This window comes from Lissotriton vulgaris, chromosome 8, assembly GCF_964263255.1.
Source record: "Lissotriton vulgaris chromosome 8, aLisVul1.2, whole genome shotgun sequence".
Classification (NCBI taxonomy): domain Eukaryota; kingdom Metazoa; phylum Chordata; class Amphibia; order Caudata; family Salamandridae; genus Lissotriton; species Lissotriton vulgaris.
The window spans coordinates 189,546,055-189,566,661 of NC_141696.1; the positions used below are offsets into that span (position 1 = coordinate 189,546,055).

The window sequence follows — 20,607 nt, forward strand, 5'->3', positions numbered from 1 at the left end:
AACCCACAATGGCTTAGCACTGGCTCTGTCTAGCGAATAAAGTGAAACCAATCCTCCCGGAAGTGATTTCAGAGCTTTTGGTAAAGCCCCCATATTCTTGCACCTGGATGATGGCAGCACACTGCTCCATGGCCTCCCAGTCATATACTGACACTTTTTACTCAAGGACACTCCCTGGTGTGCCATGTGATGCGGCACGGCCCAGTGATCTCCCTAGCATGTGGTCTAACATGGGTGGTCCCCTAGCACCCTTCGCACAAACCTTTCTGAATGCAGTAGCTGCAAGAGCAGCTACCACTGGAACCCCGTATAAATTAGGTTGAGAGCTTTGTGGTGTACAGGGACACAATCATGTTTATTTTCATACATTTTTTTGTCTTTTTGGGTTACTTGTGAACATTATATGCAAATATGTTTCAACTTTGACCACAATCATCACAGCTCACCTGCTGAATGAATGCTTTACAAAAACCTCTTTTCCCTTTGTCACTCGGCTGACTCTCAGCTGTTCACAACCATTTATTTGCAAGAATATTGAATTCACCTTGCAGGATGGAAGCTGCTCATCGAAGCCATGCCTTCTTCTGTCTTCCTTGCTTGTCATGTGTCCCCAGTCTGTTTGGAGGGAAGGTGCAATGGTTCCCACCGGACCGCCTCCTTGGAAGGGTTAACTCTCCCCCTGCAGGTGTTCTTTTTACTTAAGGCGAGGCAGCAGGCTTTATCAGCCCCTTAACACCGAAAGGTGTTAGGTGCAGGTGGAAAGATTTTACTGCTTTCATCTACCTGGTGTACACACTCATACCAATGAGGCCAACACAGATGAATTGAAAATAAGTGATGTACACCTTTAGCAGGTGGTCTCCACCATCAAGGATTGTCCATAATTAATTAATTTGCAGTTAGTAAAAATATTGGAATGCTGCTTTATTGACCTGTAATAATATAGTCCAGATGAAAATGCCAGGGGAAAACATTGTTGCAGATGCAGAACTCATGCGGATACAAACATGAAAGTTTTATAACAGTTTTAAAAAAAATGTAAGCCAGCGCATGTTACTTACTTTCTTGTCTCATCACAGGCTCATAGGAGAGAATACAGTCATCTGGTCCCCCTGGCAAAACGAGATAAGATAAAAAAGAAATTAAATCTGGAAAAAGACTTCTAGGTAGAGAAATTGATGTTTTTTCTGTGCTTAGAGTCTATTATGGAGTGATAGGCCATTTGTTTTTGCACTCTAATTATTCTATACATCTATAAATCTATACATCTCGGGGCAACCTATGATTATAGTAGATGGTCGACGCTAATGCAATCATAAGGCTGCCAGTGATTGCTCTGTGCTGCATTCATGAGAATGGTACATCACTCCTACAGATAATTTGTTGCTTGGCAATGACATTTATAACTAGGTTGCTCCAAATGTCAGCTGCGGAGAGATTGTGCAAAATTACGTTCAATTTCGGCCTAGAAACCTGCTACTCCACAGCATCATTGATCAGTAAGCAAAGGTATTGCACAGTTTATAATTTGTTGTTGGAAAGGTGCTTCTCTTTGACACACTGATTACTCCTCTGACCAAGCCAGACCCATCTCTCTGGAAAGCTCCTGGCAAATCACGTAAATTACTGTCATGCCGAATGGCGAATCGAGCTGTCGCGGGTGTGCTGAGCAGTGGCACAAGTACTGAGATTAAATACATTTTCGCTGACCTCTGTGGCTCACAGATGTTACACCTGACCTGCTGAGCAGTTTGTTGGGCATGACATGCAGGCATGTTGCCATGATGCTTTCATGGGCCAGTAGTGAAGAGTTAATGTTAAGTCAGCTTACCTGTATTGCCATGTTGTTAGAAATGAGGGTCTCTAGCTGGCAATGGTTTGCACCTTTGTCCAAGTGGGGCTCTTGGTTCTAGTCAGGGTAATGGAGTTAGAACCCCTGCTCACCCCCTTGGTAGCTTGGCACGAGCAGACAGGCTTATCTCAGGGGCAGTGTGCAAAGCATGTGTGCACACATACAGTAATACAGTGAAACCACTACAAATGGATACCACACCAGTTTAGAAAAATAAGTCATATTTATCTCAACCGAAAAGACCAAAACAACAAAAATCCAACAAACAGTTATCAAGTTATGACTTTTAGAAGGTAAAAATACTTCTGTTCATTGCAAACTATAGATGCAACACTTTCAACACAAAGTCCCTTGGATGTGTCAAAACCATAAGCAAAAACAGCCGCAGGGAAGGTGTCCTGTCAGTTACTTACGCACAGGGAAGGTGATGCGTTGGTTCCTTGCTCCGCGGGAGGTGATCCGTTGGTTCCTTACTGCTATGCAGGGGAGGTGATACGTGAGTTCCTTACTGAAAAGGAGGTGATGTGTCAGTATCTTACTGTGTGGGTGTGTGATGTGTGGGTTTCTTACTGCGGACCGGTGTTGTTGTAGACTTGGCGCCCCGGTGCGACCCGTGAGGAATCATAGAGGCATTGGCTCTCGATGCTACGGCAAGAGCACTGCGTTGATCTCTCCAGCTGCAGTCCCACGATGCGTCGGTTCATGCAGCTGCACAGCCGGGCCTGTGTTGGTGTCAGTGCGGTGATCATGGACTTTGGAGAGCGTGCAACGGTTTCTCCAATCATGGGCAAGTGCTGCATCCATTCCTTCAGTGTCATGTCGGCGATGGTTGGAAATTCTTCCTGCACGGTGGTGTTGCATCGGAAACAGGTGCAGATGAGTCACAGTTCTTTAGTTGCTTCAAGTTTTGTCAGCTCCCAGCAGCAGGAACCACCTCCAGAGACCCAACACCGGAACAGACACCTCTTGGTAGGTTAGAACTCCAAGCAATGGAGTTCAGGGGAGCTGGTGATGAAGTCTTTGTGTCCTTGAGACTTCTGAACAGGTGGCACGCTCTACTTCAAGCCCTTGGAGATATTCTTCAAGCAGGATACCCAGCAAACAATAAATCTTTGTCCTCTCCTTGGCAGGAACAGCCACTGTAGGCCCATCCCAGAGAGCACACAGCAAAGGGGCAGTGCTTCTCCTTCAGCTTTCCCAGCTCTTCTCCTTGGCAGAGGTTCCTCTTGAGTCTAGAAGTATTCTAAAGTTCTGGGGTATGGGCCCCAACACTTATACTGCATTTCTCTTTGTTCTCTTGTGGGAGAAAGGTTTGTGCTCAGTCCAAACCAGTTCTGTCCTCTCTGGTCCAGCTTCCTGGCAGGAGGGGGAGACAGCATTGTGTAAAGCAGACCAGGCCCATTCAGGTGCAAGGAAACCTCTCCCTCCTACTCTAAAGGCAACCAAGGTCTATTCAACCCAGCATTGACTCATCCAGGAAAGGCAGGACACACCTCGACCTCCCCAGATGCTGTCTATAGTGAATGGACATCCCCACGTCCTGTCCCTCCAAAGCCAGACAGTCAATCTGCAAACCAGAAAAGGCACACAGGAAGGCTAAGCAAGAAAATACCCACCTTCTAAAAGTGGTATTTTCAAATACACAATATAAGAATCACCTTTACGAAAAGATGCATTTTTATATTCTGAGTTCAGGCATACTAAACTTCGGCTTTCTACCTTGTCCCAATGGGAAGTTGTACTTATAAGATGTTATAAATAAACTTCCATTCTATCCGATGGGACAGATAGCCTTTTAATAGTGAAAAATTAAACTACACTGTAGTTCACTATCAGGACATGTTGCACACACCAGGACATGTCCTACCTTTCACATACAGTGCACCCTGCCCACAGGGAAACCTAGGGCTTACCTTAGGGGTGAATCAAATGAAATAAAAGGGAAGGTCAGGGCCTGGCAAGTGGGTGCACTTGCCAGGTTGACATGGCAGTACCAAGCTGTGCACAGGCACTGCAGTCCCAGGTCTGAGATACATTTACAGGCTACTCATGTGAGTGGCACAATCAGTGCTGCAGGCCTACTAGTAGCATTTGATTTACAGGCCCTGGGCACACATAGTGCATGATACTAGGGCCTTAGTAGTAAATCAAATAGGCCAATCATTGAAACACCAATCCATAATACCAATTTACATAGAGAGCATATGCACTTTAGCACTGATCACCAGTGGTAAAGTGCCCACGGTCCTAAAAGCAACAAAAACAGGAGGCCAAAAGGTCTGGGGTAAACCCGCTGAAAAAGCCAAGTCTAACACATGTCCTCGGTACAGTTTTGGTTTGAGAGCCCACTTATATATGAAGCAATTGAAGATGCCAACTGTCCCTTACTCATGCAAACTTAGTAAATACACTCTGGTTAGGTCTAACACAAGATTAATAGAAACTCTGCTCAACACATGGCAGGGATTTGTATGTTAAATTTAAGTTGTATTATTTTAAAGTCAATAAAACAACCCAATAAAAACAACAAAATTAGTAAATAGACATTAGATTCATTAAAATCAGATACAGGTAATTGGAGATATTGTTTTTCAAAATGTTTAGACCTTTAACATGTTAGTGAGTGACTGGGATCTGGGTGAAATTTGAGGCTAACAGCAATAGAGCAAAGGTTCGATACACAATGCAGGTCGTCCTGAACAAAGTTTTTACCTTAGGAATTAGTCTCCAAAATGGAAAGTAAAATCCTTTAGTGAGCTAAGGTCCAACGCTGAGGCTCAGGAGGTTCCTTTAAAGTTGAAAATATTGCCATTGTGCTCCAGCTGCGCTATTGGTTTTGGTAACAAAAACTCTGAGTGCAACAAAGCTGGATGTTGCAGCTGCAGAGGATGGATTTGTTGCTTTGCCATTGTCCAGTGTTTTACCTTCGGACTTATGGCCTGATTATGATTTCGATCGGACGAGCGTCAGACTGCTATCTTGTGAGGAAAGCCATCGGAATTAGCATGCGACCGCCTTCAAGACAGTTGCAATTGGTATATTTGGTATTGTGGCGTGTGCTGCTAGTTTCAGCGCATGCCACAGTCCAAAATAAACACACTGCACATATCCCTGCACTATGTGGCAGGCACCATGCCGTAGGTGCCCCCCAGGGCCCATATTGGAGGGCCGGGGGGAAGGTGGGCCCGCTACAGGCCCCCAAGTCACTTTCCACTTGTCTTATAGATATTCCTCGCCAAATGGGGAATTGTTAACTCCAGTTACCTTTTTACTAAAGATATCAAATAATTATTTTCCTCATTGCATCCTATTTTGAAAACAAAGTAAAAAACACATTGAAATGTTTTTTTTGTTTTTGAGTTTACCCAAAAAGCAATGTGGAATTACTAGTTTAACCACACTTTTACCTGTCTATGGAAAATGCAGCCTAGAGCTCCACAGTGAAAACATCATTTATGCCAGTAGTCACTGTGAAGGCACCTCTTTTAAATATGTAGTGTGCCACTACTTTATTCATGAGGCAACCTGCTTTGCAGGTTTCCTGGTTCATTCCAAAAGCACTCCCTTACTTGTCATTTATTGTTGGCTTGCCTTTAATCTGCAGCCCATCCATGTCACAGGGGTGCTCCCGGCAGCCAAATATCTTTCTCATATATGTGGATATTGTAAAATACACACCAAACATAACATTTAACTTTCATACCACTTGCACAATTTCTGTGGGAAATACCATGGCCTTATAGGAAATTTAAATAGATAAAATGGGCAAACACTTTTGACAGTACCATTTTAGGACTAGAGCAAACACACTTTGGCACTGAATAGGAGTGTAACAATGCAAATATTCTTATTACGAGCCAAAGCTAGAGTCCAGAAAAAGGCCTAAAAATTGGGATAACCATATAAAATATATATTCATATTTTATATTACAGCATCCTACAAATCCAAAATTGAAACCAGACTTTATCCTTTGATGTAATTTCCTGCCTACATTAGGAGTTTAATTCCTTTGCTTGATGCATCGCAATGCACTGAAAGTCTCTTTATTGTTGCGTTCATTGCATCTTCAAGCTATTTATTTCTCCTTTATTTTTGGGCTTTATTTTCTTCTGCTTTCTTCTTGGATTCTTCAGGTCTTCTTGTTGCTTACATTTTGGCTACATGCCTCAGTGCAGTTCTACTGCTTTGCCTTTCATCACTCTGCCTCAACATCATTATTATCGTCTCTGCATTGCAAGGAGTTTTTCTGTATTTTTTGCTTTTCTTTCTCTCTTTTGGGACTCTCCTAAGGAGACACCTGTCAACACCCATAATTACTGTGTCAATCAATCAAACAAATCAATCAAGAAAAGTGAAGGAAAGCAATCATTAACCTAGACCTTGACAATTACCCTGACCCCAGTCGATTTTGATTGGCAGTTGTGAATTGTGAACTGGCACAGGGCAGTCTTGCACTAGTGTTAGGCACTTTTGCATTGATTTTAACAGTGCAAAATCCAAACATTTTCTGTGACTACTCACTGCATAGCTAACATTTTTTTACTTCAGAGGTTCGTTCAAGATTGATGAAAAATATCTCACTGTCAATGTAAAATTGCTATACACTGTCTAATGTATTTATTCTGGCCTTGGACATTTTTTAAATGTCTCAACTAAAATAGCCAAATCATATGTTCAAGCAAATGTTTGTCCACCATTTCTGGTTCAGTCTATCTGCCAGCATGTTACTGTGAACAGAATTTCAAAAGTAAGCGTTTTGATGACATGCTCACTAATTTCCTCCTCTTTGTAGAAATGCTGCATGAAACAAACTACTATAGAGTGGGTCATGGAACTGCATTGTGAACATATTCTTTCCGGTATTTCCTTTCGAGGGGCTCTATTACACTAAGGATGCACTGTCTGTGCTTGTGTTGTGCCGGGCGCAAACAGGGACAGTGCACACTATTGCTAAAAAACTGTGAACTTCTGCTGTCCCCAGGGCAGCACATAAGTGAAAGATGGACTGCCTGTTTCAAGCAACCTGCCTGTCTTTTTAAGTGCCCTCAACCTGCACTTTCAATGAGGACAGAGATCCCTCTGCAGGAAGGTTCAGTCACTGTTATATGCAAAGGTTTATGGCAAAGTGTTTGCCTCATTTGCATGAGGTTATGAAAAAGAGGGAGAATCCCTTTAGGATAGTGCTGGCATTACATATGTAGAAAGCAAGTGCTCAAGCCCATTGAGCCTCAGGCACTTTATATAATGCAGACCCAGAACTGATTTTCAGGAAAGATGTTACTACAATCCGACAATCCACCAAATTCATCCTTGTTCGACATGTCATCCTTGGTGTGGTCTTACCCAGACTCTCTACCTCACCCCCTTTGTTCTCTGAATTAATCTTTTGTTGGCATTCGAACTCTGTGAAATGTACCACTGCTAATCAGTGCTGAAATGTTTGCGCTCTCTCCTTTAAACATGAAGAAATTGTCCGACAACTGATTGGCACATTTAAATTACTTGTAAGTTCCTATGAAAATGGGTATATGTCCCAGTGCCTGTAAAGTAAATGCTACTAGTGGGCAACCATAAAACATGACTATGGCTTGCCATTTAAGCCTTTAGTGCAGTTTTAAACTGACAATTTGACCCGGGAATAGAAAACTTTGTGAGGCCTAAACCTCCTTTTATAAAACATACATGTTTCTCCTAAAGTAGCCACAAAAAGCCCATAGGAAAAGGTGTATTATATTTAAATGGCAGGGTATTAGGGTTTAGGTTTTACATGTCCTGGTAGTGAAAAACGCCTCAATTCCTTTTAACTAATGTAAGACCTATCTCTCCCATTGAATAACATTGATTACCTTATTATATCAAATATGTTCAAACATTTGATTGGGAACAGGTAGAAATGTCATGTTTGCACTCAAATGAATTATAATTTAGAATCCTCTTTAATGGTAAGATATAGCTGTTGTGTTATGTACTGTTCTTTTTTAACTGGTTTGTTATGATGTACCCTGTCATTTTGTGATTACATTGTTATGCTACTTTGCGTACCTTATTCTGTTATGTTTTGCTCTTTACTTTAGGTGTGCGAACAAATACTGCTTCAATCAAAAGTAAAGTTCATGTGACAAGCACCAACTTGCCACTGTCTATGGGGGTAAAATAGCATTGCTCCATCTTTTCAACTACTTAAGACACTGGTCAGCCCAAAACTATGGCAGTGACTGTGTCTTAACTTCAGCTCCCAGTGCTCACTTCATGTGATACTCCAGCTACTATGTAATTGTGGTCAGAAAGAGAGTCATGTTTTCCGGAGGTATTTGTAACTTCCACAGCTCAGTGATGGAGCAGAGCTGTAAAAGCGTTCCTCAAGGCTGAAGTTAGAACTAATAAGCTCCTACCTCCTTATTTCTGTCTTTTATACATACTCAAGAACGTTTTAGAAGATAAGTAGAGGGCTTATGGTAAGAACAAATTTTGATAAAAAGCAGAATTGCCCAATACGTGATAAAACTTTGTGCATCCAGAGCACAATTTAACAGTTGCTAGTTTAATCTTTAGTAAAATGTGTTGTGCTCACTTATGGTAAGTTGTAAATTGTATTTATATAGTGGTTACTACCCTGATGAGACATTGAAGCATTATATAGCGTAGTAATGTGCGCTTCCTTTGTTCTTTGTGGTTTAGTGAGGTAGGTTTGTTAAGTTTGCATTTTTGGGGTCTCGTGCATTTAGTGTTTTTTTGAGTAGAGGTAAAATAATGGAAGTTGATTAGAATAGAGAAACTTTGAGTTGTTTTTGGGAGTAGTGGTCATGTGCATCTGTTAGTTAGGTGAAATGGCTAAAAATCAGGGGGAAGCTTGAAAGGGATGTTTGAAAGTTCCTAGTAGTCAGAAAGGTTCAGGGTGAATCAGAGAGAGAAGGGAAGGTATAAACGTTTAAAAAAAAAAATGAAATTGACATATACATGTATTTAGACTTATTTTCTTGGCAATGTGAAAAAGTCTGTGCTGCACATTAATTTTTTGAGCCAAAAAAATCAGACTGCACAGCTTTAATTATTTAATATTATGTCTTCACTAAAGTTCTAAACACTTCCTTGTCCTCCTAATTATTTTTGCAGCACCATTTTCTTTCGAGTTAGTTACAACTTCTCTTTTCTTTAGCATGATCTAGAGAGAAGGACATCCATGGCAGATGAAGCCACTTGTTGACTTTATCCACATCCTCTTCAATGTAAGCTGTTATGCTCGGAGTGGTGGCATAGAAAATTTTCAATAGTTTGTGCGGGTCAACCTTACTCCAAGGACCAAATGTTTTCTTTATTTTAGGACTTTCCACCATAATCTTTGAGGAATTAATCCAACTGAGGAAATAAGTGCGTTGTCCAACCAGGCCATCTCAAGTGCAGCATCAACCGCAAGAAGAGAATTAGAAAATATTTTGCCAATAGTATGTCCTGTTAGATGTATAGGAAAAGACACAAACTGACAAAGATGGAGTGTGGACAACTTGTCAAACAAGAACTGAGCTAAGCTATCACTGCAATCATCAATATGTAAATTGAAATCTGCAAGAACAGAGACATTGGAGTATTGTGGCAATATGGGGAGATGGCTTCACCAAGAGAGTTAATGAATTCTGCTGCATAATCAGGAGGGCTGTATATTAAAGAGAGGGAAAAACAAAGGTCCAGCCCTTTTTTGGACCTTGCCCTTTTCATAGGGTTATCTCCAAAAGTGTTGCCCTCCTCCTACTTTCTGACCCACTTTCTGTTGGGTTTAGGGCTCTGGGCACTTTACCACTGCTAACCTGTGCTAACGTTCATGTGTTCTCCCCCTTAAAGCATGATATGATTGGTTTAGACCTGTTTAGCATATTTAATTTACTTATAAGTCCCCTGTATAGTGCTATCCCATATACTCAGGGCCTTTAAATTAAATGACCTTTGGCACGATCTCCCCAGAATGGTCAAACACATGGTGGCCCAGTCAGATGGGCCCCCCTCCGGTGCCAGTCACTAAGGTCAGAAATCTTGGAGTGATTTTTGATAACAGGTTGTCTTTTGGATGCCATGTTAACAAGGTGGTTTCGGCGGCTTTCTTTGTACTGAAGAAAATAAAAAAACTCTTGCCGTATCTACCAGTATCTGCAGGAAAAACGCTAGTTACCACTTTAGTATTTTCAAAATTAGATTATGGAAATGCTCTCTTTCTTGGTACACACAAATATCTCTTAAACAAACTTCAGTCCATCCAAAATATGGCAGCACGGATCCTGCTTAACATCCCTAGGCGACATCCCACCTCTGCAGCCATTCGCCATCTTCATTGGTTAAGAGTCGAAAGCAGGATCAAATTCAAAGCTCTTTGCATAGCCTATAAGGCCATTCACCAGACTGGACCCAAGTTTTTAAAAGAGGCTTTCCAGGTGTACATCCCCAAAAAGAATCTAAGATCAGCAGCTAGCTATCTTTTGACCGTCCCCCGGACAAGAACGGCTACTTGGGGTGATAGACGATTCTTGGTAACAGCTCCCGTGCTTTGGAACTCACTTCCTTTGCACATAAAAACTGCTCCCACCCTTATTAATTTCCGCAAATCACTGAAGACTTGGCTTTTCAATCAATGAGAACGTGCTCTGATTGGTGCTGTAATCCTGAGTATGTGTTGCGCCTAGACACCTTAGGGTATTAGTTGCGCACTAAAAAAATTCCATAAATAAATAAATAAATAAATAAATAAATGCTACAAGTGGGCTAGCAGTGCTGCTTGTGCCACCCACACACGTAACCATTCAAACCTGTCTCAGGCCTGCCACTGCAGTGCCTGCGTGTGCAGTTTGCTGCCCTTTTGACTTGGCATTTATTACTCTTTGCTAAACCTTAAACTCACCTTTTACTACATATAGGTCGGCCCTAAGGTAGGCCATAGGCAGCCCTATGAGCAAGGTGCTGTGTAAGTAAAGGGTAGGACGTGTGCCTTTATTGTGTGGTATGTCGAGATAGTGACAAACAGCCTCTTCTGCTTCTCACTGGTGTGCATCCTACTCCTCTTATAAGCTAGCATTGGGAATTCCCTTATACATGTTTAATCAGTTATTCCTGATCTCAATGGAGTAGCATCACCATATTTGGTATTTTGGGGGTGTGCTGATAAATCATTCTTACTGGTTCAAGTGGATTTTACATTACTGTTTGAGAATGTGGGTATTGCTCTGTGGTTATGACTCTTTGTGCTTTGAAGCCTGTCTGCACTCCTTGTCTAGGACAAGGAGTGCAGCTGGGTGGCAGCTACATTTGTGCATACTTTCCAGACAACCATCACATGGGAAGCTTTGGGTGTGACAGGGTTACATTTGCATTCATTTGCATACTGATGGTCTTCATAGGCTGGGAGAGAGAGGGATGTCCACCCTTTACATTTGTATAGGCTGCATCGTGCCCTCGCTCAAAGGGCTTATTTACCTCCCACTGATGTCTGGAGCCAGGGCTGGGTTTGAAAGGGAGTGTTTTGTACTTCTAAGGTTTCTTTTGAAGTGCCCTCTTAAGTAAAGAGAACTGTGAGTAAATGTGCAAGGGTTCTGACACCATGAGAGTAGTACACTACTAGAACTGAACAAAGCACTGCTAGAGTAAAGACTGGAGGGTTGCCACTTTGCTGTGCCTGACTGTTCACAGGTGTAGTGGGGGTCAATACCTAAGTCCCAGTCTCGTGGTGGCCTACCTGTTGGCAGCAATATTTCCACAACACACTTTAGTAGGGTACTACGTGCAATAGCCCGAGCGGCATAGGCACCTTTATTTATAACCTTTGGGCCGAGCAAGGCCCTTAGGGTGCAAATAATAACAAAGTATTGTAGAAACTGGGTGGTTCACTACATCCCTCATAACCTTAAATTATACAAAATAAAGAATAGATAAGCATACAATAAGAACAAGGTAGCTAAGTGTTCATCTTTATATACTTGTTTAGCAAACAAAGTCCCTCAGCATCTGACTGGGTCGAGGGTTCGTTCTCAGGTGATATGGATGGCCTCGCTGGGAGACTTGGCTGTCATAGCTCACTATCGCCCCGGACGACTGTGGTACGGCCCCGGAAGACCCTCCACTTTAGTGGCTTTCCATCGTTCTCCCTCTAGGACTTCGGGACAGTCCTCCCAGATTCAGTCATTAGGTGCACATGTTATTTCATCTTCTTCTTTGACAGACGGCCCACCACCCGGTATTTTTTTGAACCATGACACATTTCTGGACACTTCCGTCTCTCCTCTTTTTGCAGTGATCATAGTCCCCCACATCTTGACTACCTCCCATGGCTCTTTCTCAAAAGGAGTTCAAAACTTCCAACCGGGATGACTATCTTAGATATTGACTTTGTCTCCCACGCAAAGCACATGCTCACTCGAGCCTTGTTTCCTGCTGGTTCTCTCGTTGTTGCTTCTTCTTTTGCTTTGGGTGGCTGTCACATCAAGAACTGTGGGTTCCCATTGTGGGCTTACCGGTTCTTGATCTCTAACCAGTCTTCTCCTGAGATTACTCAGGGCACACCCCGTATTGCTCTGGGAGTCTACCTGTAGGCTCTCAGAAACTGGTGCAAGCAACATTCAAGTTCCACTCCTTGATCTACTTCAATTCACAGGGCCTTATTGAGAGTTCTCATAAATCTTTCCACCTCCCCATTTGCATGGGGCGACAGAGGAGTTATTTGTCGGTGTTTGATGTGAGATGACTGAGATACTCCTGAAAATCCTTACCCTCAAAAGGTGGCCCTTTGTCCATTTTTATCTTGTCAGGCAACCCCAGCAGTGCAAATATTTTCTCCAGAGCTGGCTTCACACACTCAAAAGCCATAGGTCTGATCAGTTCCACAGCAGTGCTACTGTCCATGAGTACTAGAGTACTAGAGGGACTTGGTTGTTTTGAAAGCTCCCAAAGTCCAGGCTCACAGAAGACCAGAGTTTGTTACAGGGATCCTCAGTAATGATCGGTATGACGGGTGGTTCACCACTCATAATGAGACATGAATGGCAGTTTTTTTTCCACCAGTTGATCCTTTACCAGAGCCCACACCTTACTTTGGAGATGAGCCTTGGTCGTGGCTACCCCTTGGTGTGCCAGCTCGACTGTTTGCATCCAGAGACTCTGTGGTATCACAATCTAGTGGCTCCCCAGTATGAACCCTTCTTCTCTTTCACTTAATTCATATAGGCAACGCCACAGTTGAGTTCTTGCCTCACGCTCTCCTTCCATGAGACCATTAAGCTCCTCCAAGAAATTCTTGCAATGGTGCTCCTTTAGTGCCTTCTTGGCCATTTGAATGCAACTGTTTGACTTCGTGGCCTCACTGATTTTCTCTAGAGATATCACTCGAGGGCAGGCCATGTCTGTAATCATTTGCACAAAATCCTTCTACCCCGGGATCACTTTCCTAATGAGTTCGGGGATATGCTGCCATCGGGTGGTGTGATAAGTAGTCGGCGGCATTATTTACCCCTGGGCAGTACCCCACCTCAAAACAAATACTGCTGTAGCTGCAAAGTGGCTCGTAGCCATACATGGTGTTCTTCCAGGTATCTCTCGAACCACAGCAGTCCATTCTGTGTTTTGTTCCCGAATAAGGACACCAGGGGTTGGTGATCCATAATTACTTGAAACTTTTGTTTGTGCTGGTAAAGGTGGAAGTGCTTACATGCCCACTGGATAGCCAGGGCTTCCCTTTTGATTTGTGCATACCCTCGCAGTGAATGCATGCTCGCGAATGCAATCAATACCCATTCTTCCACCTCGTTCAATTGCAGCAGAACAGCTCCTAGGTCCATCGGACTGGCATCCACAATGCGTTTAGGTTTCCACACAGGGCTGAAATAGGCCATAGTCACTCCATGGAGCAGTACTTTATTGACTTCTCTGCACACTTTGCCCGTTATGCTGGTCCACTGCCATGGGGCATCCTTCTTTGTTAACGTTCTCAACAGTTCTGATAAGGTAATCAATTGAGGAATGAATCGCCCACAGTAATTGCCTAACCCCAGAAAACTGCAGACCTCGGGTGGATTTTTGGGAATGACTGCCGCCCTGATTGCTTCAACATTTTGAGGGCCTACCTGTAGACCATCTTTGGAAAATCTGTACCCAAAGAACTCCACTTCATTGGAGTACAAGGAGCACTTTTGGTGATGAAGGGTCAACCGTTGCTACACCAATCGCTGTAAAGTGGCCCGTAGCTATACATGGTGTTCTCCCAGGGTACTGAAGAAGATTAATATGTCTTTCATTTACATCAATTACTCCGACCAGTCCCAATAGGGCTTCACGTGTGTCATCCTGGAAGACCTTTGCTGTCGAGAGCACCCCAAAAACTCAGGTGTTTGAACCTTCCCAGCCCGACATGGGTGGAGAACATTGCGATGTATTGGATGGACTCATCTAACATTAACTGGCGAACCATTTGGCCCCATTTATGCCCACCAAAATCTCGCCAATAGTTGGAGTGATATTTCTCGCTCTTCTGATGGCCTTATTAGGAAATCTTATGTCTATACATAGTCTTATTGCCCCTGGTAATTTGGGTTTTGAAGCAATAAATAGGGGTGACACTCACAGAGCTTGACCTGTTACTTTCTCTATGACTTCAGCTTGCTCCAGCCTCCTCATTCAACTTCAACCAGTGGCCGGAGGTGCAATGGCACATATTGGTGGCGCAGGTCCACTGTCTGGACAGTTCAGTCCATGTGGAGTTTGACTTGCACATCTTTCAACATCCCAATCCTTCTAATAGTTCAGGGAACTCAACATTGATGGCTTCAGCATGTGATTGATGAACTTGTCTTGTGAATAACACCATAACTAAGTTCTCAGCTGTGTGGCAACCTATCACTGCTCGAGTAAACTCTCTTTAGTAACATGAAACTTTATCTGGTTTTTGACCTCACCATAGGCGATTTCCACTTCTATTACTCCTTGCAGTGGCATGGAAACAGATCCCCTATATGTGTACATCTTTGTCCTTGTTGGTATTAGTTCAAGTCTCGAGTGTAGCTTGAGAAACTGCTTGAAATCAAGCACATTTACTGATGCTTCTCTATCAATGAGGGCACTGATTGTTAAACCCTCAACATCTACCTGGCACATGGGAGGTGGTCTTCTTTTCTGATTATTTTGGCCTCTAAATTAAATCGTAAATAGCTCTTCACCATCGTCCTCATCTTGAAATTGATTAATATGCATATGCGTGACCAGTGCCTGATTGCTCTCTTCTTCCTCCAATGAAAGTTGCCTTATATTGTTGTACCTCTTGCCATTCGCGCCATCGTTTGATACCCAGTTTGCGCTTCGACACACTTGCACAAAATGGTTTGGGTGCCCAAATTTTAGGCATGTCTTGTTCTGTGGCAGGCATCCACTTGGTGGATGATTTGGTAATTGATGTTATTGCATGCCTTCCTACGTTTTTTGGCACCAGCAGCACCACGTCATCTCACAGGCCACTTTCGGATTGCCTCCATGTGTTCTTTGACTTTCACCATGCCAGATGTGGATGGGACAATGGCTGTGCGAGCCAAAGTGGATTCTATATCACCTCCTCGGGTGTCTGCCAGTTCATGAGACCTTCCTAAAATGAGTATATTATCCATTGAAAAGCCTGGCTGTCGCAGAAGTAAGTACCAGAGATTAGAAGAGCAGCATCCTTGAATAAGTTGCCCCCTAATCTCCCTTGGTTTGTCTATTCCTGTGCACATGCTAGCCAACTTGTGTGGCCTTCCAAAAAACATATCTACATACTCCCCCTCGTGCTGACTAGCCTGATGCAGTGTAAAATGTTTATATTCTGGTTTAATTGAGGGCCAAAGTGCTTAGTCAAAGCTTTTCATGTTACAGCAAAATCAACTTCTGCACCTGTATTAGGTAAGTCTATAAAAATATCATAAAGTTCATCTTGCCCATGTGCAGTATTATGGATCTTTTGACCGCTCGCTCTGTTTCACCAGTAGCGCGAAAGTATTGCTGTAATTGACCTATCCACTTCCTTGACCTCAGGGCAGCCGTTGCAGGATATTTTAGCTGACTGAATGGAGGAAGCGCTGTGACCAGGGTGTGCGAGTAGCATTTTGGCGCTGGAGCTTCCTCCACATTTTGGGCTGCTGTCGATATTACTGCATCACCAGTGATGTATTCTTGCAGACACAGTACTTGTCATGCAGTGATACGTGGTAAAAGTGTAGTCTGCTTGAGCTGTCCAGTCTTTGCGCTTTACTTGTAGCATCTGTGTCGATAGCAATCTCCACCCCACTGGGAGTGCACACCCTCAGGGGAAAACTTCTCCGGGCCTGCCGTAGGCCTGGAATCATCACAAGGATTCAGACGCACCATGCTAGGTGGCTCACCTCACATGCACCGATGAAACGTGCTTTCACTGTAGCTCCCACAATCATCCCGAGCTACCTCTTGGAGGAGACAGCCCTCGGACATTGCTGTGGCCGTCACCTTTCACCTCCAGCCATATGCAGGCATGCCTCTCGGGCATACAGCAATTCACCCACGCAGTTACACACACACCCACTTATACACCCATACAGCCACTCATACACCTATACACACAAGGATACATACATTCACACAGGCACTCATGTAATATAGGTTAGAAGCAGTATCACTCAGGAGTAGTGCACCTAGTATACTAATTTAACTTTTCAACTAGATTAGTATATATGTTTAATCATAAACTCCTAGAAAATACATACACTCACTAGAGGATGCTATCAATGATGTTATCAGTGATGTCATTTGAGATGTCATCAGTGACGTCACTGACCATGTCATGAGTAATATGTGAGCCCATAAGCAGTGCACTGCAGGGGTGTAAGTTATAGCTAGTTCAGGTAACTATAACTGCTGAATTTCACTGGTTTTGTACAAGTGAAATTTGAGTCTAATTATAATGTCCCTGTAACCTTTTGTTTTTTCAGTCAATTACTTCAGGTTTTTTTTATTCTATTCCCTAACTATAACGTCCCAGTAACCTTTGTTTTTTTCAGTGTCATGTTCTTACAAGCTCCCAACAGTGCTACAAAATGGTCGCAATTTCAGCAATGGTATGCATGATCATATTGTTAGCCATCTTTCAATGTCATTGTTAAACACTTGTCGTTTCTCACAAAACAATGGGAATGTACATGGGGGCAGCAACTACCCACCTGTGACCAAGGTGACTTGATCACCGAAAAGCATTGAGTATTGCATGTGTCTTCTGCATTTCAAGAATGTGGTGTAACTTTAACACGCTAAATTTATGGCAAACATGATGGAGTGCACATTTTCATTGCCACATGGAATTTGTGGATAGTGGATTTTCCTATATATGTATTGATAGATAGATAGATAGATAGATAGATAGATAGATAGATAGATAGATAGATAGATAGATAGATAGATAGATAGATAGATAGATAGATAGATAGATAGATAGATAGATAGATAGCACAGGACTGAAGGCCTATATCGCCTTTGTGGTTTCAGAACTTCAACAGGAATTGCAATATTAATTTCATCTATAATTGGGTGTATTTTATTCCTTATAATATATGCTCCCTCATTTCCGCACCTGCTTTCCTTTTTCCCATATTGATCCATAGTTATCAAGTGGATATGTGTCGATTTTGAATGCCAAATCATTTTGCAAGCGGATTTTACAGTCAATATTTAAAATGCTAAAAATCAAACTACAAGTCCCAGAAGCTGGCAAAAAAGCCAGAACTAGTTGATGCTATTTAATAGGACATTCTATATAACAGGAGAAGACATGATAATCAAAACTGCATTGAAAGAGATTAGGGCTTACTCATGACAGACAAAAATCAGTCAAACTGCCTAAAATCCATTAAGCAGTCTACCCAAAAATACACAGTATTGCAGTGGGTTGGAATACATCCATTGCTAAGCGTTGCCATGATGTATTTTGTAGACTTAAGAATTGCTGCCATTGGTTATTGACCTACAAACCTTGAAAGGAGTTTAGCCCTTGAGTGAGGAGGAGCAGCATTGGAAGGCAGGGGCCACGGGAAAAGGCAGGGTTGGTGCTCAGCAATCAACAAGGAAACAGAGAAACACACATATAGAAACACTTACTTATCCTACTGAGGTGGCAACATCGTTGATTGACTTCAGCCTCGCACAGCCTCCATGCTCAAGCTGAACATGTCAAAGTGCACTTTATAGAATGAATACAACTAAAATGTATTTTTTAGATAATTTTTGAGGGGTGATATGGGGCTAATAGCTTATTTTTAGTAGAGTGGATTTTAGTCTAGAACTCATGCATTTTGCTTTTAAGCAAACTCAATTATATGACTCTTGTTGATGGCAGGTAAGGTGTGGAAATATTTATTTGTAAATCCAGTGCAAATGGGAGAGAAGATGGGTCACTATAATATTATTCAAATAATTTTACTGGGAAAATGGCCACTTTTATTTCTTGCAACCAAAGTTGTGCGCCACCTGTGAAAAAGTGACAACAGAAGATGCATGTTCTGCAAGCAGTTTTACAGTTGTGTAGATATCAACTCAAATAGCACCAAGGCTTGAATTTGTCTATTAGTAAGGGCCTCATTATGAGGACCCTTTAAATCAGAAGGCAAATGCCTTCCCTGCCAACAGAATTACCAATAGTGGGATACAGGTATCTCCAAAGGAGGGTATGATCACAAGTGGACCCTCAGTGGCTCCTTAGAAATGAGGAATAACTGAGGGGATTGTTAATTCTGGTCCTGATTCACTGTTACATTCTCATTTATCCCCAATAATCTACCCGTAGACTCCACTTGCTTTCAGTAGGTTGAGTGCTTTGTGTGAAACACACCAGGATCCCTGAGTAACCATGAATCTTGTATTTGCAAAGGGGTCAGAAAATCCTTGGTGTCCTTGGTGTGCCAGCTCGACAGTTTGCATCCATAGACTCTGTGGTATCACAATCTAGTGGCTACCCAGTAAGAACCCTTCTTCTCTTTAATTTAATTCATATAGGCAACGCCACAGTTGAGTTCTTGCCTCACGCTCACCTTCCATGAGACCATTAAGCTCTTCCAAGAAATTCTTGCAATGGTGCTCCTTTAGTGCCTCTTTTGCCATTTGAATGCAACTGTTTGACTTTGTGGCCTCACTGATTTTCTCCAGAGATATCACTCGAGGGCAGGCTATGTCTGTAATCTTTTGCACAAAATCCTTCTACCGCTGGATCACTTTCTTAATGAGTTCGGGTTTATGCTGCCATCGGGTGATGTGATAAGTAGTAGGCGGCGCTATTTACCCCTGGGCGGTACCCCACCTCAAACAAATACTGCTGCAGCTGCAAAGTGGCCCGTAGCCATACATGGTGTTCTTCCAGGTATCCCTCAAACCACAGCAGTCCATTCTGTGTTGTGTCCCCGAATAAGGACACCAAGGGTTTGTGATCCGTAATTACTTGAACCCTTGGTTTGTGCAGGTAAAGGTGGAAGTGCTTACATGCCCACTGGATAGCCAGGGCTTCCCTTTTGATTTGTGCATACCCTCGCAGTGAATGCATGCTCGCGAATGCAATCAATACCCATTCTTCCACCTCGTTCAATTGCAGCAGAACAGCTCCTAGGTCCATCGGACTGGCATCCACAATGAGTTTAGGTTTCCACACAGGGCTGAAATAGGCCATAGTCACTCCATGGAGCAGTACTTTATTGACTTCTCTGCACACTTTGCCCGTTATGCTGGTCCACTGCCATGGGGCATCCTTCTTTGTTAACGTTCTCAACAGTTCTGATAAGGTAGTCAATTGAGGAATGAATCGCCCACAGTAATTGCCTAACCCCAGAAAACTGCAGACCTCGGGTGGATTTTTGGGAATGACTGCCGCTCTGATTGCTTCAACATTTTGAGAGCCTACCTGTAGACCATCTTTGGAAAATCTGTACCCAAAGAACTCCACTTCATTGGAGTACAAGGAGCACTTTTGGTGATGAAGGGTCAACCGTTGCTACACCAATCGCTGTAAAGTGGCCCGTAGCTATACATGGTGTTCTCCCAGGGTACTGAAGAAGATTAATATGTCTTTCATTTACATCAATTACTCCGACCAGTCCCAATAGGGCTTCACGTGTGTCATCCTGGAAGACCTTTGCTGTCGAGAGCACCCCAAAAACTCAGGTGTTTGAACCTTCTCAGCCCGACATGGGTGGAGAACATTGCGATGTATTGGATGGACTCATCTAACATTAACTGGCGAACCATTTGGCCCCATTTATGCCCACCAAAATCTCGCCAATAGTTGGAGTGATATTTCTCGCTCTTCTGATGGCCTTATTAGGAAATCTTATGTCTATACATAGTCTTATTGCCCCTGGTAATTTGGGTTTTGAAGCAATAAATAGGGGTGACACTCACAGAGCTTGACCTGTTACTTTCTCTATGACTTCAGCTTGCTCCAGCCTCCTCATTCAACTTCAACCAGTGGCCGGAGGTGCAATGGCACATATTGGTGGCGCAGGTCCACTGTCTGGACAGTTCAGTCCATGTGGAGTTTGACTTGCACATCTTTCAACATCCCAATCCTTCTAATAGTTCAGGGAACTCAACATTGATGGCTTCAGCATGTGATTGATGAACTTGTCTTGTGAATAACACCATAACTAAGTTCTCAGCTGTGTGGCAACCTATCACTGCTCGAGTAAACTCTCTTTAGTAACATGAAACTTTATCTGGTTTTTGACCTCACCATAGGCGATTTCCACTTCTA

At 42.9% G+C, this 20,607-nt stretch overlaps 1 protein-coding gene across 1 annotated transcript in view; it reads right to left on the reverse strand.

Annotated features, from left to right (window-relative positions):
* Positions 1–20,607, reverse strand: part of LOC147696851 (disks large homolog 2-like) — a 734,055-nt gene that overhangs the window by 116,789 nt on the left and 596,659 nt on the right. Inside the window, exon 6 of the mRNA XM_086933917.1 lies at positions 1,062–1,112. Coding sequence (XP_086790043.1) covers positions 1,062–1,112 — 51 coding nt within the window. The remainder of the gene's footprint in view (positions 1–1,061; positions 1,113–20,607) is intronic.